This window comes from Nomascus leucogenys, chromosome 13, assembly GCF_006542625.1.
Source record: "Nomascus leucogenys isolate Asia chromosome 13, Asia_NLE_v1, whole genome shotgun sequence".
Lineage (NCBI taxonomy): Eukaryota > Metazoa > Chordata > Mammalia > Primates > Hylobatidae > Nomascus > Nomascus leucogenys.
In genome coordinates, this window is record NC_044393.1 from 1822431 (window position 1) to 1845427 (window position 22997).

General features: G+C 60.3%; 2 protein-coding genes across 3 annotated transcripts; one reads left to right on the forward strand and one right to left on the reverse strand.

The window, feature by feature from the left end:
- The first annotated feature begins 2042 nt into the window (after positions 1-2042).
- CABLES2 (Cdk5 and Abl enzyme substrate 2) lies at positions 2043-20336 on the forward strand. 2 transcript variants are annotated; one of them, XM_003281523.4, is made up of 10 exons: positions 2043-2425; positions 12719-12790; positions 12904-12996; positions 13983-14060; positions 14730-14838; positions 15404-15569; positions 15989-16092; positions 16514-16620; positions 17549-17753; positions 17891-20336. In XM_003281523.4, exons 1-10 carry the CDS (start codon positions 2055-2057, stop codon positions 18029-18031), a joined length of 1446 nt encoding a protein of 481 aa, XP_003281571.1. In that variant the 5' UTR covers positions 2043-2054; the 3' UTR covers positions 18032-20336. The 2 variants fall into 2 exon arrangements, with proteins under 2 accessions (XP_003281571.1, XP_030681554.1); XM_030825694.1 differs by having other exon boundaries at positions 18523-20336.
- A 116-nt stretch (positions 20337-20452) lies between these two features.
- Positions 20453-21911, reverse strand: RPS21 (ribosomal protein S21). Its single transcript, XM_030825695.1, has 6 exons — positions 21825-21911; positions 21573-21640; positions 21288-21351; positions 21047-21118; positions 20609-20664; positions 20453-20516 (listed from the first exon to the last, which is right to left on the reverse strand). Exons 2-6 carry the CDS (start codon positions 21620-21622, stop codon positions 20507-20509), a joined length of 252 nt encoding a protein of 83 aa, XP_030681555.1. The 5' UTR covers positions 21623-21640; positions 21825-21911; the 3' UTR covers positions 20453-20506.
- Between the last annotated feature and the right edge of the window lie 1086 nt (positions 21912-22997).

Consider the following 22997-nt stretch of genomic DNA (forward strand, 5'->3'; position numbering starts at 1 on the left):
ACGCGTCACAGGGATGGCAGGACACGCGCCGATGACTGGGCTGGGTGAGGCCTAGGCCAGACTGGGGTGCGGGCCTGGCTCAGGGGGCACTGCCTCCCACCTGCAGCCTGTGACCTGCCTGCCTGTTAGCCTGAGAGGCCAGAGGGACTGAACTCCCAAGAGGGAAGTCCAGGTGCATTAAAGGTAGCTTTAATTTCTCCAGAATCACACAAAACAAAAGCTGTGTGTTCCCTACACACCACCTGCAGGCCAGGTTGGCTTTTGGCCACCCATCAACACCCTGGGGAGGGGAGAAGACTGACAGTGGGAGCCTAGCAAGGGGGTTCACCAGACCCAGGAAGAGACCCCGTTCCTTCCTCAGCATTCCTCCTGGTCCCTCAAAGTCTAGCTTAGCACCAGCAAAGAAGAACTGGCTAGGGCCCCCCCACTACTGCACAGCAGATCGCCAGGGCCTGGCGCTGCAGCCAGCACGGACAGCTGCCTCCTGCCTCCTGCCCTCCACCCTCACTCGCCCCTTTCTGTTCTCATCTGACACCAGATTCTCTGCAAGCTGCTTGTGTATGGCCCACCCTCCCCTGTCAGGCCCCTCCTCCTGGCGATAGCCAGCAGGGATGGAGGGCCCACTGTGTGCCTGCCCCAGCCTCAGCACCTTACAGCGCTGGTCACACTCACTCCCCACTCACGGGAGCCCCCAGACACACAAGTCAGCACCCCATTCTGTGGATACAGAAGCCACAGCCGCCCCTCTGCCGTGCCACCCAGCCCCGCGTTCTCCCAGACAGGACAGCTGCCCACCTTCCCCTAGGCCTGGCAGAGGCCTTGGAGGCCAACTTGGAAGGGTGGAAGGAAAGGAAGTGGAGGTGCTGCATGCTGCGTGAGTCCCAGTGGTGGCCCATGAAGGCCCACAGGAGGGAGCAGGGCAGGGGGGATGTGGGTAGGGGCCTGAAGGGCAGGGGCCCATGCTAGGGGTGGTGATGAAGACTCTGTCTTGCCCACTCGCCCACTGCCTTGTTGGCCATCGTGCTGCCTCCCCACATACCAGGTGCTCCTAGGGCCAGCGCTGTGCCTGTCGGTCCCACCGGGTCCCCAGCACCCAGCACAGGAGAGGCTGGGGGCATGCGGGCAGGTGCGGGGTACTGTGGTGCATTTGTGGGCTCATCACTGCATGTGCCTGGCCTCCAGCCACAGCCCGACCCCCTCACTGAGCCAGTTTCATCCTGACAGTACCCTGAGGCTGAAATCATTGTCCCCTCTTTAAAGATAAGTAAACCCACGAAAGAAAGCTGGACAGAGCAGGCAGGTGGCACACAGGTGGGTGCAAGGCCCTGAGTCCCTTCACAAAGATACAGCGGGTTCCCCTCCAGACTGCAGACAGGCTCCCGGGTTCCAGAGGCAGGCCCTGACCATCCCGGCGCCGCCGGCTCACAGGTTCTGAAGTCAGGGGCACCTGGGCACAGAGAGGAAACAGGCCTGGGCACAAGGCAGGCTCAAGGTCACTTTACTACTGCAGGAAGTGCAGGATTCTGCCCGGGGCTTCAATCCCAAGCAGGTGCCTTCTCCACTCAGACCCTCGGTCCCTTCTGTCAATGAAGGAGGCCAGGTGGCACGCGGGCCCTTCCGGGAAGCGGTGGGGCTCCTCCAGGGGCCGCCCTGCCCCCGCTGAAGCGCCGCCCAGACACACCTCCGGACAGGGAAGTGTGCTGGGGCCTCACCCACGCCGCCCTGGGTCCAGAGCCTTAAAATGCGCGCTCGATGGAGGCTGACCGCGAAGGCCGCCGTACAGCAAAGGGAACAGAAGGCCGGAGCCCCGCGGCCGCAGGTCCCAAGACGGGGACTCGAACCGTCGGTGAGTCTCGCAGCTCCCGACTCCCTACGCCTGCGCCCGACGGCCTCTAGGACCCAGGGGAGCGCCCCGAGCGCGGCACCTCGCTGGCCAATGGGAGAGTGCGGTGGCGAGACATTTGCATGTGGGCGCGCCGCGGCCAATGGGCGGCGGGCGCGCGGGCGCGCGGGCAGGGGGTGGGGCGCTTCGCGGCGGCGGGCGCAGTCTGAGGATGGCCGCGGCCGCGGCCGGTGGAGCCGCGGGCCCGGCTGCCGGCCCCGCCGGGCCCCCGCCACCCGCCGCGCCGACCTCTGCTGCTCGGGCCCCGCCGCAGGCGCTGCGGAGGCGCGGGGACTCGCGGCGCCGTCAGGCTGCGCTCTTCTTCCTCAACAACATCTCCCTGGACGGGCGGCCCCCGAGCCTGGGCCCGGGCGGAGAAAAGCCCCCGCCGCCGCCCGCCGAGGCCCGCGAACCGCCAGCGCCGCCGCCGCCGGAGCCCCCCGCCGGCCTGCCCGGGCTGCCCGCCAGGACCCCCGCGCCCCAGGGCCTGCTCAGCCCCACGCAAGTGCCCACCGGCCTCGGCCTGGATGGGCAGCGCCAGAGGTGAGTGGGGGCCCGGCCAGGTCAGCCCAGGACGCGGGGTACAGGGACGGGGACGGGGACGGGACGGGGGCCAGGTCAGCCCAGGACTAGGGGTCAGGATTACTTGGGGCCTCATCAGCCCAGGACAAGGGGGTCAAGTGACCTGGGGCCTTGTCAGCCCTGGACACAGGGGTCAGGGTCAACCTGGGGCCTCATCAACCCAGGACACAAGGGTCAGGGTCAACCTGGGGCCTCATCAACCCGGGACACAAGGGTCAGGGTCAACCTGGGGCCTCATCAGGCCAGGACAAAGAGGTTGGGTTCACCTGGGGCCTTGTCAGCTCTGGACACACAGGTTCAGGTGACCTGAGCCCCCATCAGGCCAGAACACAGGGGTCAGGTGACCTGGGGCCTTGTCAGCCCAGGACACAGGGGTCAGGCCACCTGGGGCCTCATCAACGCAGGACACAGGGGTCAGGGTCAGTCTGGGGCCTCCTCAGGCCAGGACAAAGGGGTCAGGTGACCTGGGCCCTCAACAGCCCAGGACACAGGGGTTGGGTTCACCTGGGACCTTGTCAGTCCTAGATACAGAACTGGGGGTTCCTGGGCTCACTGAGGGTTTCCTCAGGCCCTGTCAGCGCCCACACATAGGGTTCATTGTCCCCTGAATTCTCCCAGCCCCTGAATGCGGGGTCTAGGTCTCCACGTTGTCAGTCCTCTGAAATGGGTTTTAGGGTTCATTCAGCCCTTATTACCCCTGAGACCCCCAGCCCTGTGAGCTCTGGATATGCCCCCACCCCCTTCCACTGGTACCAGTGCCCGGGACACAGGGACACACGGACAGCCCTGTGCATCTCCTGGCATTCTCTGAACCGGGCCACACCCTCCGTGCCCACCTCCTCAGATCCAGCATGTGGGCCGGGGTCCCCCTGGCACTGTCACTGACACCTGTTCCCAGAGGCCCCTGCACAGCCACATCTCCCATCCCACAGCCACTGGTCTCTGGCACCCCTCCTCTCCCTGTCACTTCCCTGCAGACCCCCGCCCTCCCCCCATCACTCTCAGCTCGGTATCTTTGGGCCTGTCACACCCTGGGTCTCCATTGCTCCCCCTGCCTTGATTCCATTTCTGGGAACCACCTCAGCCCATCCCAGGGCAACCCCAATCATGAGCCCTGCCTGTCCAGCGTGTGCCCCCTGCCCAGATGGCCCCTGGCTGCCCGACACCCTGTGTCCTTCTCCCAGAGACCACAGGTCCTGGGTGACCCTGCCTCCCACAGCCCTCACCTCCAGGAGTGACTGTGGGCTCTGGGCCCAAGACTGGCTGCTTATTGCGCTTCCTTCTCAGAGGGAGCCACTGTCCACAGGTCCAAGTGCCTGCTGGGCGGCTGTTCCCGGAGGCAGCCCCTGCAGGTGTGCAGCGAAGGGGGCTGACACGGAGCTCTTGGGTCAAGGCTGGCATGGGCTCCTTGCTTACCTGGAGGTCATCAGAGTTGCCCCACGCCCCTGGCCTTCAGGCAGGTGGAGGCATTGGGTTCCTCTAAGGTCTTTGGTTGGGGAAGTTTGGGCCCAGAACACAGCACTCTGTCCTCAAAGACTACGACGTCACATGCAGGTTGCATCACACACAGGTTGCAGCGCACTCCATCCTTGGGAGTGTTCCTGGCCGTAGCCAGGCTGAGGGGGCCTGCAGACCCAGGCCTGTCCACAAGATGTCCCCCCACGGACATGCCTGGCCGCTGCTCCAGGGAGGGTCAGAGGGGTGATTGGGGCAGAGGGATGGATTTGCCCAAATGTGGCAGCCAGGCCCCATGCATTTGGCATGGCCAGCTCCTTCAGGAAGGCGGGAGAGATGGAACTAGGTGGTGACTCTCCAGGGCAAAGCGGCAAGGCCCCAGGGTGTGGGCTCCAGGGGAAGTGGGCTCACCGCAACCGGCCGAGCTCCGCAGGTTAGGCTCTTCCCTAACCCTGGGCCCTGCTGTTTGACATGCAAACGGCTTTCTCCCTCAGTCCTGCATGTGAGTGTCCAGAACCGGATGGTGACACCAGGCAGACCGGGTGCTGTCATAGGCCCTCCTTCCACAGAGTTCATGCACCCCTGTGTGCACCAGGCCTGGCATGGAGTGGAGTCCACTCGAGTGGAGGGAGGCAGAGTGTGGCGACGCTGCAGGGAAGTGCCCGTAACTGAGAAGGCACCCCCTGCAGGCCCGGAGCCTCCGTGGTGACAGTTCTGAGCGCAGCATGCTGCCCACCTGCAGCACATCCCTGCCCTGTGGGATTGTTAGAAGGTGCGCTGTGGCCGGCATCCCTGGGACAGGATGGGACGTGGCATGGGCTGGGTGCCTGCGGTCCTCCTGCCGTACCCACCATAGGCCCAAGCGCCACCACCCCTTGCCTCGCCCAGGGCTGTCTCCTCCCTTCCCTCCTCCTTGGCCCCCATGTCCCTGTTCAGGTCTTTCCGGAACCCCACTCTGTTCCTGGAGGGGGAGGCGTCCCTCCTGGGGCTCTCTGCCAAGTTCGTTGTGCTGACCTTGTGTCTGAGGGCCGTGGCCCCTCCCCTAATAGGCAGCCCCCAGCGTGAGGACGTCCATTTCTCCCTGCGTTCCCTGGGCCTGGCTGCTGAGCAAGAGAAGGGTGTCTGCCCCAGCAAAAGGGGCTGCTAGCTTCTGGCTTGAGAGTTCTAGGATGAGTTGGTTTTAGGAAATGGAGAGAATTCTGAAAGTCCTGAAGGTAGCCCTGATGTTGGTCTCGTGAGTGTGGTGGTTTGACCTGGGCTCTGGGAACAGACTGGGCTTGGAATCCCAGCTGCACTGTTCAGTACCTCTGTGACCTTGAACAGGTGACACGGCCTCTCTGAGCCTCAGTCTCCTCTGAGAAGCGGGTTCACACTAAGCACTAAGCACGGCCTCCCTGAGGTCAGAGGTCAGATGTGTGCCCAGGGCTCAGTGAGGTATGTGGCAGGAGTCAGTGTGAGATGAGCAGAGCCTCTTTTTTTTCCTGAGGCAGGGTCTCTCTCTGTCTCCCAGGCAGGAGTGCAGTGGCGCAATCACAGCTCAGTGCAGCCTCTACGTCCTGGGCTTGAGTTATCCTCCTGCCTCAGCCTCCCAGTAGCTGGAACTACAGGCGCACACCATACCCTGCTAAGTTTTTATTTTAGCAGAGATGGGGTCTCGCTATATTGTCTAGGCTGGTCTTCAACTCTGGCTCAAGTGATCCGTCTTGGCCTCCCAAGTGCTGGGATTTCAGGTGGGAGCCGCCACACCCAGCCAAATGGAGCCTCCTGTTACAACAAGGCTGCCCAGGGAACAGTCACGTCTCGGTCCTAACACTTATTCTTTCCCAGGGAGGCTCAGCCTGGTGTGGCACTTCGTGTCGAGCCAGTGAGTGAATCATTAGAATCCTTGTTTTCCTCATAGAACTTCCAACCAGGTTTATTTTCACTTTTAACATTGCCATTGCCTAATGCCCAAAAGCAGGCGGGATCTCTGGGCCTCCCCAGCTGGGTTTGAGCAGGTGCCGGGGTGCTCTGCCTGCAGCCGCCTCCCCGCCGCCCCCTCCTCCCAAACCCGGTGGCTTATGGCACCAGCGTGGCCTCTCCCAGCTCTGGAGGCCAGAAGCCCCACCTCAAGGTGTGGACAGACCCACGCTCCCTGTGCAGGCTCCAGGGAGGATCCTTCCTGCCTTTTCCCACTTCTGGTGGCTCCAGGCGCTCCCGGGCTTGTGGCTCCAGTTTCTGCCTCCGCCTCCGTGCCGCACTGTTCCTGCGTGTCTGTGTCTGCACGTGGTGATTTCCTCACGGGGACACCAGTCATTGGATTAGCACTTAACCTGTGACATCTTAACTTGATGACATCTGCTAAGACCCTCTTTCCATCCGAGGTCCCATTCACAGGTACTGGGGTTAGGACTTCACCCTGTCTTCTGGGGGCGACACCCTTCAACCCACAACAGCCCTTGGTGAGTGTCCACAGCACTAATGAGGTGAGAGTGGCATCCCCTCAAGCGAACAACTTTCCCCAAATTGCAGACAGATGTGGCCCAGCGAAGAGCCAGGGTGCAGCCATCAGCAAGCAGAGCCCCCCAGTTCTGGAGGGTGTGTGCTGAGATGCTTCTGGGGAAAGGCCTGGGCCTGGAGCTGGGCTGCAGCTGTGGGACAGGCTGCTGTCTGGGCCAGGAGCCACTCAGCGTCGCCAAGCTGCTGTCCAGGTTAAACCAATTCAGCATCTGGCACCTTGTTTACAAGCGTGATTTGGGGATTTCTTGCTGTCCAGCTGGCAAGCAGCTGGCAGTGGTCAGCTGAGGCCAGAGCCTGGGGGCACATCTCCCATGGCAGCCCAAAGGGCACTTGACACCCCCCACTCCGCCCAGCCCTGTGACCCCATATGGATGCTTTCGCTGGGTGAGGCTGCAGCCCCTGCTGGACTTGGGCGCTTTTGCTTCACCTGGGACTTGATGAGACGGGGCACCCGAGACCAGCCACGCATTCAACAGCTGTGCCCCAGGGTCCATGGCATACTAGGTGCCCAGGCCGGGGGATGCGGCTGGGGGTGGTCGGACAAGACCACTGCCCACACTCGGAGCTGGGGGCAGCCGAACAACACCACTGCCCGCGCCTTCCTGGCGAGGGACGGTTCCAGTCTCCCCGGTGCTGGCGTGGGCATGCTGTGGGACAGAAGCGCAGTCATTCGGCAGAGGCTCCCAGCTGTTCTCACGTTGTCAGACCTACCGTCAAGGTCATTTCAACGGCCCCTTTGCCCGGCCGGGCCTCCTGAGTTCCCTCTGAGCCTTACAGCGGCTCCTGCACACAGCTTTGGGTTTCTAATGGGGATGGGGTCTTCAGGCCTCAGCCCCTTCTGGGCACTTCTTCCGTTACAAAGGAAAGGAAATGTACCAAACGCTAGAAAGTGTTTGATAAATAGCAGATTTGTCTTCCTGTCTGTGAGCATGACTTTGGGTGGAGGCGTTGCTGGCCCGCCATTTAGTGCTGAGAGTGAGGTGTCAGCAGACTGGGGGGGCAGCCTCCCCACTGCCCCAACCCCCAACCCCTTCTTCCCAAAAGTCAGATGCAGGCAGCTTCGAGCTGGTCACTGCCACGTGGGGGGAATCACAACTAGACGCCGCCAGTGTAACTCTGCCGTGGCTGAGCAGGAGCGGGGCCTCCTGGGACTCAGCAGAACTTGCATTTGCCCCAGCATGTGGGGTGTGGGCCTTGCCGAGGGCCTTGTTCCTTCTGCTTTGCTCGCTTGTTCCTTGCATGTTTTGGACGGAGGGGTCCAGTGCACGCAGGATGAGTGAAGCACATGGAAGGTGTGTGCAGCTCAGTGCATTTGCCTGGGCACACCCCACGGAGCCACTCCCCTGCGGAGACACAGGCCAACCCCCCAGCTCCCTGGTGCCCCTCCTCAGCCCCTCCCCCACACTGAGGGGACCTGTGTCACTACGTGACGAGCCTTTCAACCCGTGTGGCATCTGTGTGCACGTGCAGCCATGCTGTGCATGCCGTCCCCTGATCGCGCGTGTCCCGCCTCCTGCTGACCGGCATGTGTGCTGCTTCCAGCCAGGCGTGAGGTGGTGCATCTGCACGTGCGTGATCCTCTCCGTGTCTGCCGGACACACGGACACCTCTCTGTGGGGCCCAGGGCGAGCAGGGGTCCATCTCATGGGTTCCCAGCCCATCCTCCAGAGGGGCCAAGCAATGGATGCTGGCCTGGGTCCCATCTGCGCTTTCCAGTGCCCGTCCTGTTAGCAGCAGCGCCCTGCTGCGGTGATGCGTGGAGTTGCGACAGCCCTGGTTCTGGAAGGGAAGCACTTCCCTCGTTCTCCCTTGACGCCAGCTCCCGTGGAGGCAGAGGGGAAGGGAAGGCCAAAGCGGCGTCCTCCCCACTTGGCCGCCCTGCCCTGCACCCATGCGCAGGCACCTCCTTCAGCATTGTCAGAGTCTTCTGGACTCAAACCAAAAAACGTGACCTGCAACGGGGCCAGGTTCACAAAATGAGCCCCTGAGAAAGAGTGGAGAGCGGCCGCCATTCCAACTGACACAATGGGAGCGGCGCCACCGGGTGCCAGAGCCCCGACCATCCATGTGGGCTCAGGTCCCCACTCTGTCTCTTACCAGCCATGTCATCTCGGGCAGTTGCTAAACAGCTCCTTGCCTCAGTTTACCCACCCATGAACTGAGAGTCAGAATGCTGCCTCCCTCCTAGAACTGTGCAGATCTAGTTTACTAATAAGATGCTTACAAAAAAGAAAAGAAGGAAATGCCGGGCGCGGTGGCTCACGCCTGTAATCCCAGCACTTTGGGAGGCCGAGGCGGGTGGATCGCGAGGTCAGGAGATCGAGACCAGCCTGGCTAACACAGCGAAACCTCGTCTCTACTAAAAAATACAAAAAAATTGGCCGGGCATAGTGGCGGGCGCCTGTAGTCCCAGCTACTCGGCAGACTGAGGCAGGAGAATGGCGTGAACTCGGGAGGCGGAGCTTGCAGTGAGCGGAGATCTCGCCACTGCACTCCAGCCTGGGCAACAGAGCGAGACTCCGTCTCGAAAAAAAAAAAAGGAAATTACAGAGAAAGATCTGTAGAAGAACCTGCTGGGAACAGATTTTAAAGCATGGTGGAGAGAAACCCATCATTCCTGCAGCGACCACAAAATCACGGAGGAGCCGGGCCAGCCGGCAGCAGCGTCAGCCTCCCCGCTGCAGCTCCTCTGCGTCCTGGGCCAGAGGCTCCAACGGTACTGCCAGGAAGGCTGCCACGGGGCCCCAGGCTTCTGCTGGGGCCCCCACGGGCCTCCAAATGAGGTCCCAGGCGTGCAAATACCCAGGCATCCCCTGGTAATTACCCGTGGCAAGGAGCTTCCAGAAAGACACACAGGCTGGTCCTCAGGGCCTCCAGGCCCAGCCTTGTAGGGCAGGACACACAAACACCTCTCTGGGGACAGTCCCCAAATCTCCTCCTTCACTGGCTTCTTTCCCCAGTGTGGGACCTGCCCATCCAGCCTCTGCTGGACTCCTCTTGGGGCAGCTTGCCCGCCGTCACCCATCACAGGCCAGCACTCACCTGGGCCTCTCGGGACAGCCGACATCTGCCACACACCCCCTCAGCATGCAGCTGGGTGCTCTGCCCTCCCACTGCCCTCAGAGCCTGCTGCCTGCTCCAGCCCCAGCCCCGCAGCTCCTCCTTCCCCACCCACCCCACTGTCCAGGCCAGCCTACCGCATCCCCAGCCCTTCCTGGTCCCATCATCCAAGTGCTCTCCTCTGGCCAGCTGCTCACCCACCTTCTGCAGCCATCCGGCTGGTCCCCTGCCCCCACCTCCAGCTGGGACTGGGCAGGTGCACAGCTGTGTCTGGTGATGGGGCCACTGTGAGGCACCAGGCGTTTTAGTGGATTTTCTGCTTTCAATCCTAGCTTGTTTTCAACAAGCTCTTGTTGCCTTTGCCTTTTAAAAAATTTTAATTACATCTTAAGTTCCTGACTTCAAACTGTACTTGGTACCCCTACAACCACGTTCTTTTTCACTTTCAGTACGGTATCCAACAAATTACAGGAGCTATTTCACACTTTGTTATACAATATGGTGGCTCACACCTGTAATCCTGACACTTTGGGAGACTGAGGCTGGCGGATCATTTGAGATCAGGAGTTCAAGACCAGCCTGGCCTCGAAACCCCATCTCTACCAAAATACAAAAATTAGCCAGGTGAAACCCCATCTCTACCAAAAATATAAAAATTAGCCAGGCATGGTGACAGGCGCCTGTAATCTCAGCTACTCTGGAGGCTGAGGCAGGAGAATTGCTTGAACCTGGGAGGTGGAGGTTGCAGTGAGCCAAGATCGTGCCACTGCACTCTAGACTGGGCCACAGAGTGAGACTCCATCTCAAAAACATAAATTAATTAATTAAAATAAAATATGGTGGCTCACACCTGTAATCCCAGCCCTTTGGGAGGCCGAGGCCAGCAGATCATTTAAGGTCAGGAGTTCGAGACCAGACTGGCCAACGTGGTGAAACCCCGTCTCTACTAAAAAATACAAAAAAATTAGTTGGGCATGGAGGCAGGTACCTGCAATCCCAGCTACTTAGGAGGCTGAGGAGGGAGGATTGCTTGAATCCAGGAGGCGGAGGTTGCAGTGAGCCAAGATGACACCATTGCACTTCAGCCTGGGCGACAGAGAGAGATTCCATCTCAAAAAAAAGAAAAAAAATGACAGCATCAATGTTGGCGTCAAGGTGACAGCGTTGGTACCAACCAGGACTACACTGGCTGTGTGACCTGGGCAAGGGCCAGGCCTCTCCGTGCCACTTGATAAATGGGTGTGGTTGTCACTGTGAGCCGTCGAGTGTTGGTGAGGTGGTGGCTGTGGCACTCTCGCTGGCACAGGTGGCACCCACCATGGGACTGTGGCTGTGCCCAACCCGGCGCCTTGGGACAAACACTGGCTCTCAGTGGGAGGCTCCTGGCAAGGGCATGGTGTGGGGACCTGGACTCCAGGCCGGCTCCACCAGAGATGGGGCCTGAGTGCACCAGGTCTTGTGTGTAAGCCGGGGTCCTGCCGGGGGAAGGCCTGTGGGACCCTGAGGACGGCGCTGGCCTGGAGCCTGGAGAGTTCCCAGAAGTGACCCCCAGCAGTACACCTGCCCTTGGCCAGGAGTCCAGATTGGCTGACACTTAATAAAAAGGCTACTGTTGACACGCTGAGAATGCCCCATGCCAAGCCCGGGGGCCAAGGTGCTCCATTTAATAAATCACACAGCACCCTGCAGAGGGCCCCATCACCACCACCGCCACCATCACCACCACGATCACTGCCACTGCCATCACCACCACCGCCATCACCACCACCGCCATCACCATCACCACCGCCACCATCACCACCACGATCACTGCCCTGCCATCACCACCACTGCCATCACCACCACCGCCATCACCATCACCACGCCGCCATCACCACCACCACCACCGCCGCCATCACCACCACCACCGCCATCATCACCACCACCACCACCACCGCCGTCACCACCAACAACAACCGCTCCCCTCTGGGGTCCAACAGCCCTGCAGGGCAGGCAGGATCCTCAGACGTGCCACACCCCATCACCCATCATTGTCATCGCATTTGGAGTGATTTTCCAATACTGCAATGTCGCATCAACTGGCATTGGACCTTATCTCCTAAGCTGCGCTTTTGGAATGCCTCGGTGCCCAGGCACACATGTTCATGGCTCCCAGTATAAGGGAGAGAACAAAGCTTTGGAGTCCCCGACAGACCTGGGTTCAAGACCCGGCTCTGCGCTTGGAGTTGCGTGGCCCTGAGAGTTACTGAACCACATCATGTCTCCGCATCAGGGTGGCCTCGCTTGGTCCCGAGGGTCGCGGGTCGGAGGAGCAGTGGGCATTGTGCCCTGAGGGGTCCTCAGGGAAGTGCGTTGTACAGTCATTCAGCCAACAAATATTTGCCTCCTGCACGTTTCACTTATGGGAAACACCTGGGAGACTCCTGAAGTCCAGGCAGGAGGGCAGGCACTAAGGACAGCAGTGAGTGGGAACAGACCCTGCCCCATCCATGGGGCCGGCACTCTGGAAGGGGAGGCAGACGGCAGGTGGGTGGTGAGGCGGGGATGCCTCCTTCCTGTAGTGACCAGTGCCTTGAGCAAGTCACAGAATAGCAGGATCCGGGCAGCCTCCCTCAGCGGGCCACCTATGAGCCAAAAAGTTCAGAAAGAGGAGGCCACTGGAAGAGCAGGAACAGAATGTTCCAGATGGAGGAGCAGCCCCCGTGACGGCACTGAGGTGGGAGGGTGTGGCTGGTGCAGGGAGCTGCGAGCCAGGGGAAGGTGGCCTGAGAACAAGGGCTGCCTGGTGCCCACCCCACCTGCCTGTGCCATGGTGCCCCGATGCCCAGCTGTGCTTCAGGGAGGGGCAGGCAGCACCAGTCTCAGGCAGCGCTGGGTGGGATGGGCCTGTGAGAGCTGGTGGTGCCCCCAGCAGGGTGTTGCTTGGGGCCGAGCGACCCTCGGTGGGCAGGGCAGGTTGGTGTGCTGTGCTGTGCTATGCTGTGCCTGAGGAGCCTGTCCCCCAGGGCTGCTGATCCCCAGAGAAGAGCTCAGTGCCTCCCAAACAAGAACCTCTCAAGGCAGGAGGTGCCCCCCGCCTCAGTCTGCACGCGCTCTGGAAGCCCCTCGGCCCATGGATGCGCAGCCGGGCTGGAGAGTGGCCCTTCCCTGCACAGCGGGCGGCACTCGGTTTCTGGCCACAAAGGTGGTGCCGGGCTGGTGGCCCCAGGCCTGTTTTGAGGCTCCATTGTCATCTTGCAGGAAGCGAGTCACGTCCCAGCGCTGCTCCCTGGAATTTCTGGAAGATGCCATGGGATGTGCTCCAGCACAGAGGTACACGCCCCCGTCCACCCCAAGCTCTACAACTCCGCTTGAGCTGCCACTGAGCCCTGCGGGGCCAGAGGGTCCTGGGAGGGAAAGAGTGACCTGTGTCCTTTGCCTTGCAGAACCAAACACACATCTGGATCACCGGGACATAAAGGCCTGAAGAAGACCCACTTCATCAAGAACATGAGGCAGTACGACACCAGGAACAGCAGGTATGAAGCCGAGCCAGGAGCCAGGCCAGGGCTGTGGTCTCCAGAAGCCCGCGGGGTCCTGTCCATGTCAGCCAAGCAATCTTCCCTCCGCTCCCAAGGCTCCCGCCCACCCCACATTCCACACCTCTAGAGGTGGACCCGCCTCCCCACCACAGGGTGTTCCTGTGGCCCCGTATTCCCATCACTGGGTGTCCTGAGGTCCAGAGCGCTCCCTTTCTTCTGGAGTTCCCCCTGCCGGGCACCCTCCTTGTGGTGACTGTGGGTCTGGACAGACCCTTGCTCCCCGTCAGTCCTATACAGCTCCCAGCAGACGTGAGTGCCAGCCCTGGCTCCCGTCATCCAAGCCAGAGAGGGGGAGAAGTTCTCCCGCTGTTGTCCCCTTGGTGAGACCCTGGGCCCAGGCAGGGCAGAGCCAATGTCCAAGGGAGGAGAAACAGTGGCTTCTGCCTGTGCTCCCTGGGCCCGGGACCTGGCTGCTCGAGCGCCTTGGAGGGGAGCCTCCAGGCCAGCCTCTCTGGGGACCTGGATCAGGCCCTTTCTGGTGGTGTTGAGCCCCGCTCCACCCAGGACCTCTGAGGTCTGGCTTGAGGCAGCCCTTGGCCTCACCATCCTGTCCCCTCTGGCTGCCTCTCATCTCTGAATGAGCCAAGATCCTGAGGTGAGGCCGCCAGCCCTACCTGCACTGGGTCAGGAAGGAGCCTTGGGGATGTCACTGCTGTGCCTGCCCACGTGCAGCGGCGTCCCAGGGAGGGGCACCCCGGTAGCTCCTGTAGGGAATCCACTCTGAGAGCTTGCGGGGGCCAGGCTTAGTGACACTGGCCACCCGGCCTCCTGGGCCCAAGTCCCCTCGGGGTGCATGGGCAGTCTCCCAGCACCTGAATTTAGGCAGAAGGAATTTTCTATGGAAATGTCCGTAGCTCTGGAAGCAGCAGCACCTTGACCCCTGCTCCCTGGCCCCTGTCTCCCTTGACTCCGTCCCCCTGCAGGATTGTGCTCATCTGTGCCAAGCGGTCCCTGTGTGCGGCCTTCTCGGTCCTGCCCTATGGGGAAGGCCTGCGGATCAGGTGAGTACTCAGCACTTGCCTCGCATGCGGTGTGCGTCTAGGCAGAAGGCAAGGCCTCGTCCCCGCCAGGCCCAGGAGGCATCAGGGCACTGCGCCCCCAGGTGACGCTGCCCCCGGGCTCATGCGAGGCTCAGCACGTCAACCTCCAGCAAAGCTCCTCAGGACCCCAGGGGCGTTTCGGGTCCTCACTCTCCAGAGGAGCCGGTTTCTGTTCACACTGTCGATGTACAGGTGGCTGGGCTGTCCCACCTCCTGTGGACAGAGCCACGTGGTGCTGCGATCATCCAGGCAGTCATATCCGTGCGTAATTCAGGGAAGGAGGAAACAGCTATGGGGTGGGGATTATGTGTGGCCCTGGCTTAAAAACAGTGGTGGAGAAACCTGACCGGGCGTGGGCACACGCACCTAGTGGGCTAGTGAAGGTGGGCGCCACCCCGGGGGCTCTACCAGCCAGTGTCGGTACGGGGGAAGCGGGGCTCAAAGACCCTTCCTTCCATGAAAGCACTCCTGACGTGCGCCTTCCTGGTCACACCAGTGCCGCCTTTCTTTCCCGAGGGGCTGTGCTGACATTGTTCCTGAGAGCGCCTCGGGCCAGCAGACAGGTGGGCTGGGCTGCTGGAGCCTGAGTTCAGCACAGACCACAGCCCCTTGCCTCTCCCATGTTTGCAGTGACCTGAGGGTGGACAGCCAGAAGCAGAGGCACCCGTCCAGCGGCGTCTCTGTGTCTTCCGAGATGGTCTTTGAGCTAGAAGGCGTGGAGCTAGGAGCAGATGGGAAGGTAAGAGCCTCTTTGCTGGTGGACACCCAGCGCCGTCAGGGCCAGGCAGGCGGGTGGGAGCAGTCCCACGTCAGTGCCCATGAGGCAGACGTGAAGCTGTGCTTCACTCCACGTAAAAAGCAAGGGTGGAGTGGATGCGGGCCCGTGCAGCCCTGAGAACGTGGCCCTGGACCCCATCGGACTCCCCCGCCAGCCTGGCCGGGCCTGAGGTCTGCGCTGCTGCACCACAACCACGTGCTCCTGGACACCCCCCCCGCTGCAGGGTGGGGCTCGCCGACCCTCCGGCCTCTGTGCTGGTGGTCAGCAGTCTTCAGAGGCAGGGAGAATGTTACAGGCTGCAGAACCCAGATAAAGCACAGTAGTGTTCTGGAATGTTCTAGCTATGTGAGGAGCAGCGTCTAGCTCAGGTGCAGCCTCAATGGCTTGATCTGAGTTGTTCCTTCATTTTCCACGCAGGGCTCCCGGCACGTGCGTCTGGGCTTCCTGCAGCGGGAGGCAGGCAGAGCTCACTTTGCTCTCTGGTCCCGGGAGGCAGAGCTGAGGCCAGATGCATTTGCTTTTCCAGGTCGTGTCTTATGCGAAGTTCCTGTATCCCACCAACGCCCTGGTCACACCCAAGAGTGACAGCCATGGCCTGCTGCCCACACCTCGGCCTAGTGTCCCCCGGACTCTGCCAGGGTCAAGACATAAACCTGCCCCCACCAAGTCGGCACCAGCCAGCACAGAACTAGGTAGCCCACGTGCCTTAACCACGGCCTAGAACAGGGTGACCCGCGTGCCTTAATCACGGCCCAGGGACTGCAGCAGCATCAGCAAGCCCCTTTCAATCTGTAGCCCTCCGTGCAGATGGAGCCTGGGGAACAGGGTCAGGAGAGGAACAGCTCCACACTGAATTGTTGGCCCTGGGCTTGGCCTGAGCCGGGCAGTGGGGAGGAGCTGCATCCACAGATGACTCCAGGGAGGGCCCCTCCTCTCAGGACATCCTTTTCTTGCCCTAAGCCCTGGGCCCTTCAGGAGAGAGAGAACCGTGGCCTGGAGCCCCTCCCCTGCTCAGCCCCCTTGCCCCGCCATGGTGCTGGCCTGCCAGACCTTGGGGCTAGATGGGTACTGCTCAAGACTCCTGGTGGGTCAGGGGCTGCCTCTCTTACAGGGAGTGACGTGGGGGACACCCTGGAGTACAACCCCAACCTCCTGGATGACCCGCAGTGGCCCTGCGGCAAGCACAAACGTGTCCTCATCTTTGCGTCGTACATGGTGAGTGCCCTCTCCCAGGGCCTGGGTGCAGGCAGCTGCATACCTGTCCTGGCTCGGGGCGTGTGGGGCAGGCTGTGGGCAAAGCTGCCCCAGGGGCGTGACATGCCCCCATCCCGGATCGCAGCAGCACAGACAGTGGCGGTGTGCAGGGCAGGCCAGGGAGCAGTGCTGGCCACTCCAGCTGGGGTCGGCCCTTGCCCTTCAGCCCTCGGCACCTGGCAGCGTGGCTCTCCCCATACCAAGCATGCATGGGCTCTGGAGTTCTCTCTTGAGCCATTTTGCTCTCAGAGATTCAGGGCCTCTCAAGCCGCACCGTATGCATGTTTGCAAACCAGGACAGTGGGAAATCCGTCGTACCCAGCAGGCAGGACCCATGGACTGTGTGAGGGGCCGGCCCAACCCTGCCCACTCTCTGTTGCAGACCACAGTGATAGAATATGTGAAGCCCTCAGACCTCAAAAAGGATATGAACGAGACCTTCAGGGAGAAGTTCCCACATGTCAAATTGACGCTGAGCAAAATCAGGAGGTGAGGACACCCTCTTAGACCATCTCATCGTCCTGGGAGGCCCTGCCAGCCTCTCCTCTCCAGTTTCTGGTAGATTCTCTCCAGCTTGACAAGTCTGGCCGCTGCCCATCCCCAGCCCCCTCCCGCCATCTGACCAGGCCCCCAGCAGCAGCTCCCCCACCTCCACCGCCCGCCAAGCCAGGCCCCCACGGCCCCATCACACTGCATCCCCCCACACACCACTGGGTCTCTTGCAGCGAGACCCTCGAAGCAGCCCAGGATCTTTTTAAAACTTGAGTGGGACAAGGCCCCTCTTGTGCCCGGCCCCTCCCAGTGTGTATTTTGTGAGTAGATTCCGTGGCCCTTTCCCTGGCCGACAAAGCGCCCCCGTCCAGGCATACTGGCTGCTTGCCAAGGCCATCCAGGTGTGCCTCTGCTCTCACATTGTGCCACGCTGATGACCCCTGTGACCGGAGGAAAGCGAGCTGAAGGCGGCGGAACTGCTGGGCTCACGTTGGGCTTCTAGCCACGGCCCTGTACTGGGGGCCTGCCCCGCCCGGCCTCTGCCCCAGTGTTCCAGAGGGCGGCTCACTCAATACCCTGGCACCTCCCTTCAAGGCTCTTCCTAAAACCACCCATCAGAGGCCACTGCCCCCCACCGAGAGCAGGGCCTGTTCTCTGGCTCCACCTACCAGGCACAGGTGGGAGCTGCCATGGGTGCCCACCCAAGGGACGGGGGAAGCCAAAACCCAGCCTGCCGGTCCCTGCCCATGCGCCCTGCCCTGGGCGTTGTACATGGTACGGTGGAGGGTACCATCCCCTGAAGGATTCAGTGGTGTTTCTTGCAGCCCAAAGCTACATGGCTCCAGCCTCAGTTGGTGGCGGGAGGGGGCTGCCTCCTCCGCCCCAGCCAGAGCCCCAGGGACATGGCTTCTGTCTTAACCCACAGCTTAAAGCGGGAGATGCGGAGCCTGTCCGAGGAGTGCAGCCTGGAGCCCGTGACAGTGGCCATGGCCTACGTGTACTTTGAGAAGCTGGTCCTGCAGGGCAAGCTCAGCAAACAGAACCGCAAGCTGTGCGCCGGCGCCTGCGTGCTGTTGGCCGCCAAGATCAGCAGTGACCTGCGCAAGAGCGGCGTGAAGCAGCTCATCGATGTGAGTGCCCGGCTCGGCAGGCACCGCAGGCAGGGTCATGACATCCAGCCAGGGCCACTGCTGGGATGGGGCTGGCTGGGTGGGAAATGTGGAAGAGGGAAGGCTCCCATGTAACCCTTCTCTCTTCTCCCCTGCAGAAGTTAGAAGAAAGGTTTCGATTCAACAGGCGCGACCTGATAGGGTTTGAGTTCACAGTGCTCGTGGCCTTGGAGCTGGCCCTGTATCTTCCCGAGAACCAAGTGTTACCTCATTACAGGCGCCTCACCCAGCAGTTCTAGCAGAGGCCCCACAGAAGGCTCAGGGCACCAAGGTGCACTTGCCGGCCTGGGAGGTGTCCCGCTGAAGCCCCGCACCTCCTCCTGCCAGCGCCCCCAGCACCTGCCAGCAGGAGGCACCTGGCCTCAGCTGGTGCAGCTTTCCTTTTTGCCTCTGCCATTTCCTTGGAAAGGGACGTCGCTTTCATCCCCAAGTGCACCGTCCCTCCAAGGGGATTTCTGAGAGTTCTCCTGAATTTTTACATGAACTAGATGTGAGGTTTTGTTACTGGTATTTTTTTCACGTGCCTGAGACCAGCCTGGCACCAGGACCTTTGGTTCACAGCGTGTAGCAGCGAGCCAGCTGCAGTCTCTCCCCTGGCCTCGCCTTCTGTAAACCACCACAGCCACCACAGCATCAGGGTGGAGATCTGGGTTTCTAGACCTCACTGAACACACTGAAATGGCTGAGTTTAACTTACTTAGGCATTCATCTTGGAGATGTGGTTTTTCAGGTGTGGGTTCCCCAGCAGCGTCTCCCGACACCGCCTGTGCTACTGGCTCCCTGCCACCTGAAGCCGAGCTCCTCCAGAGCTTTCTCCGCCCACCTCACTGCATCCCAAGTAGAGCTTTTGGTGTCCAGTTAAGCCAGCGGGAGCAGTCTCCTGATTTATTTTGATCTCATTCTTGGACCTCTGTTCTTCAAGTATCGTGTCACTGTGAAATCCTAACGCCCGTGTCCTACAGACCGACCGCGCAACAGACAGCTGCCCATCCCATGCCATGCTCTACCCTCTGCCTCTCACCAGGAGACACTCTGGGCCTCCAGGACAATTGCTGCTTGCCAGCTCTTATTTTTCTAAGCAATATTGTGATGGAGAAAAATAACATATTTATTGGGATTTGGTTTTTTGGGGTCTTTTTCTTAAGGGAACAAAAAATGGTTAAATGAGGTCTGCTGAAGTTGACTTGAAAACACACTTGACCCTCAGGCAGGAGGGCACTGATCACACCCCACACAACCTCAAAGGGTCAGTGAGTCAGTGCCTTTTCTTCTGAGGCAGGAAACGGGTGCCATCTTGGCCACCTTGGCCAGGGCAGCCCACCATGCTAAAAGGACCCCAAATGGTGGTCGTTGTCCCTTCTGTGCAGGCCAGCAGGGCCCCATCTCTAGTTTTTCCACGTCTGTCTGAAGTTGTTGCAATGAATTTTGCATGGTCCAGCACTCCAGCTAGCTGCTTCATCAAAAACACTGAATAACCAAGGACTGCTGAGTTTTTCTTCATGGGTCAGCTGGTCTCAAAACTGGCCACTGCCTCAGCCACCAAGCTTTTTCCTACCACTACCTTATAAACCTGCCTGGCCCTGGAGGGGCTCTGGGACGACTTTTGTCTCTAGCCCATTAATACAACACATCCTATGCTTTTTGTGCAGACTGGTGCTTCTGCAGAAAGGAGATGCCAATTCTGCTATCACAGAACCCCACCAGCAACTCCACCCAACCCCAGCAGTGGTGCAGGACAGCTGCCAGCACCCACCTGGCCCTCCTCCTTTTCCACAGCCACTCACTGGGGCCAAAACCCAGAGATGGCAGGTGTGTGGGACAGACTGGAGGATGAGGACAAACCAAAGCCTTTGTTCTTATTTACTGTGGAGCATCCCCTTCCATCAAGCAGCCTGCCCTCAGGCCAAGGATGATCCCCTGGAACCCAGTGTGCACCCAGAGAGGACTCGACTTCCAAGCTGCTCCACCATGCTGGGTCCCAGGCAGCTTTCCTCTGAAAAGCAACCTCTCCTGCCACCCAGATCCCATCTCAAGAGCTCACCCATGTTACAAGCATGTTAAGGACCGACTTCCTAGTAACTGTTGCAGTTTACAACCTGCCCTCCAGGGACACGTCTCCATGGTTTTTTCTACACATGAACGCAAGGAATGGCTGATAAGCACAGTAATTTAAGTTTGTGTATTTATGTAGTGAGATTTAGTCATTAACCAAACCGGTCTTTGTGAAGTGTGAAGCCTTCCCATTTTCATGACGCCAAGAGCTGCCACGGTGTGGTATTCAAGGATTATTGCAACAAAGCCAGTAGGTAAACCAAACCACAGTCTCAGCCTGTCATTCTCTAGAACACATCCAGGTGCCGGAGCTGAGGTGTTCAGCTGGACTGTGACTACACAAAACCAGGCCTGGTGTTGCTTCCGCACCGGTAGCAGTTGTGGATGTCAACGTGCATAAGCAAGTATCTGACCTCAAAATGTTTGAGTTATTTTGTCTTAGATCTGTTTTTAAATGGATAATGTATTTGTCCTTTAAACCTCAGTTTTGCAGTATGTTTCACAGGTTGTCTCCTTTCAACTAACTGGGTACCCTACCCCACCCTTGTCACCCACTGACAGCAAAACCTCAACCCTGGGCCTGCAGACACAGAATGAACCTGCACAGGTAGGTTTTCATTATTTATTTATGACAAATATTCCACATCCGTGATTCTCTCCAGTCAAAAGTTCCTAGAACCAGGGGAAAAGGACAAGGTTAAGACCACGCCTCTAGAGCAGTCCTAGTCCGCCCACTCTGCCCAAATGTGAGCCCCCAACCTTACTTTGAGACGATGCCGTCGGCCTTGGCCAATCGGAGAATGGAATCATCTGACTCACCCTTAAGAAAAAAAAAAAAAAGGCACACTATTTCCACTCTGGCTGCCTGAGATGGCAGAAGGTCAGCTGTGCCACCAGCCCACGTCTCTCCCCCGCTGAGCGATGAGGCGCAGAAGCGGAGCCACCTCTCCCGGGGCAGCCTCCAGCCTGACTATGGTGGAGCGGGGTTGGGGGGCACCTCCTAGTGAGAGGCAGAGTCTGCTGCCTGAGTGTCTTCTCAGAGCACCCCTCTTCCACCCTCAAGAAGCGGCAGGCAGCCAGCCCAGTCCAGCTGGCTCAAACTACTCTGCCAGCAAATCTACTTAGGGACCATCACACACTCCAATGCGCACAGTAAAGTCCACGATGTCCCGAAGTGATGAGCAAAGCCCAGGGAAACTCACCATCCTACGAATGGCCCCGCAGATAGCATAAGTTTTAAACTGGCCATTAAACCTGCCTGTGACCTTGTCAACCTAGAAAGAGAAGAAAGGTCACAAACCACTCCCCCAAGTTTGGGAAACACCAGTCCTCAAAGCCAGCCTCTGCCCGTACCTTCACCCTAGGGGTTCCTCCACAATGGCACAGGCCTGCCTTGCCCGCACATACATCACAAACTTCCCGCCTCCCAAGCTCCCAGCTCACCTCGGCCACGTTCATCTGGATGGATGCGTGGTCCTTGGCACCGATGATGCGATTGCTAGCGGAGCTGTGGAGAAAGGACGCAGTGAGCAGAGGGGACATGGGCGGTAAGAATGAAAGAGGGGACGTGGGGGGTTGGGGGGGGTATGAATGGAAAAGAGGAACGTCGGGGGCAGGACAAATTAGGGACGTGACGAGGTAAGGACCGAGGGGTGTGGGGGAACAAGGGCAGGCGAGGGACGTGGTGGTTAGGTAAAGATGGAAGAGGGGCATGTGGGGGGCGCTTACCATTTCCGCGGCACGTACAGGTCCACGAACTCGCCGGCGTCGTTCTGCATTTCGAGGCTGGGCTGCGCCTGGGGAGTCACCGCGCGGCGCCGTGAGGACGGTCGGAACCGTGCCCCGGCTCCCGGCGCAAACCGGCCCCTAGGATCACGGCCCCAGCCGCACCCAGCACCCCGCACCCCGTCCCCCGCGTCTAAGCCCCCACTCCCGCCCCAGCCCCAGCCCTGAGCCCGAAGCCCGCGCCGCGCGCCACACCTGCCGCCACCACACCGCGCGCGAGAGAGAAAGGAAGCAGCCAGTCACCCGGCAGAGATATCGGCGGGCAAGGAGGAGCCTCGGCGAGCGCTTCCGGGTCACGTCCCCACAGCGAGTCTGCGCGGTGCGCTCTTGCCGGCCGACGCCGTGACGCACTTCCGCTTCCGGCGAGGGGGTTCTCGGACCTGCCCTGCTGGCCCTGGGGCGTTGGGCGTCGTCGGGGGTGGTTGTTGTTGAGGGTGGTGGTTGTTGAGGGTGGTTGCCCTGTGTGGCCTCTTAGCCTAGTCCCTGGGTTGTGCCCCACGGACGCAGTCGACCCCTGTGAGCGCCTCGGGATCCCCGAATAGCAGCTGGGAGAAGGGGCGAGTACTGAGCCTCGCTGCCCGCTGCCGGCCGGGCTAGAGATACGGGCGTGCCCCCCATAGTGCGCCTCCCGCCCCTTGGTCCCCTCACCCTGCGGCCACCTGGGGCGTGGGGCGGTGCTCCTGCCCGTGCCTGTAGCCGCTGCGAACGGAGGCCTGCTCACCTGGTGCCTGCTACTCACTCCCCCGGGCCAGTGGGCGAAGGACTCCCGCAGGAACTCGGCAGAGGAGAAATTCAGACGGTTCCCGAGGGTAGGAAAAGACCCCGGCCCACCGTGGAATCAGAAACACCCGACCACTCTGCCATCCCATGTTTCACCAGTCAGACCCCCAGGGCAGGGCATGGGAAGCAGAATGCAAACTGGGGCACCGTTTCCCTGAAGCAGTTTTGGCCGCATTTATCGTAGTGCTAGAGGTGCATACCCTTGGACCCCGAAAACCCATTCCTGGGAATTTGCTCCAAGGAAGTAAAGATGATGCAAAGATGGACCTACGAAGTATGGTCGTTGGTTATGGGTGGGGTCTTGAGGAAGGCCTTGTTAGCAGCCTGAACCCTGTTGCCAGGAGAAGCTCCAAGCCGGTAGACGGAAGGAGCAGCGCGGCCTATGTTGGAGTCTTCTCTGGGCGGGGGACATGATCCTAGCATGTGGAACTAGCCTCAGGAAACCAAGACTCAGTGGCCAGGTGCGGTGGCTCAGGCCTGTCATACCAGCACTTTGGGCGGAGGTGGGTGGATCACCTGAGGTCAGGAGTTCGAGACCCGCCTGGCCAACATGGTGAAACCCCGTCTCTACTAAAAATACAAAAAATC

What these genes read in the sequence shown, in the direction of transcription:
- CABLES2 (XM_003281523.4), top strand. Translation starts at nt 2,055, where the DNA reads ATGGCCGCGGCCGCGGCCGGTGGAGCCGCGGGCCCGGCTGCCGGCCCC. An exon ending in GGATGTGCTCCAGCACAGAG is followed by an intron (nt 12,791 to 12,903) that starts GTACACGCCCCC and finishes TTTGCCTTGCAG; the next exon opens with AACCAAACACACATCTGGAT. An exon ending in AGCTAGGAGCAGATGGGAAG is followed by an intron (nt 14,839 to 15,403) that starts GTAAGAGCCTCT and finishes TTGCTTTTCCAG; the next exon opens with GTCGTGTCTTATGCGAAGTT.
- RPS21 (XM_030825695.1), bottom strand. Translation starts at nt 21,622, where the DNA reads ATGCAGAACGACGCCGGCGAGTTCGTGGACCTGTACGTGCCGCGGAAA. An exon ending in CTGTACGTGCCGCGGAAATG is followed by an intron (nt 21,352 to 21,572) that starts GTAAGCGCCCCC and finishes CTTTCTCCACAG; the next exon opens with CTCCGCTAGCAATCGCATCA. An exon ending in TCCAGATGAACGTGGCCGAG is followed by an intron (nt 21,119 to 21,287) that starts GTGAGCTGGGAG and finishes TTCTCTTTCTAG; the next exon opens with GTTGACAAGGTCACAGGCAG.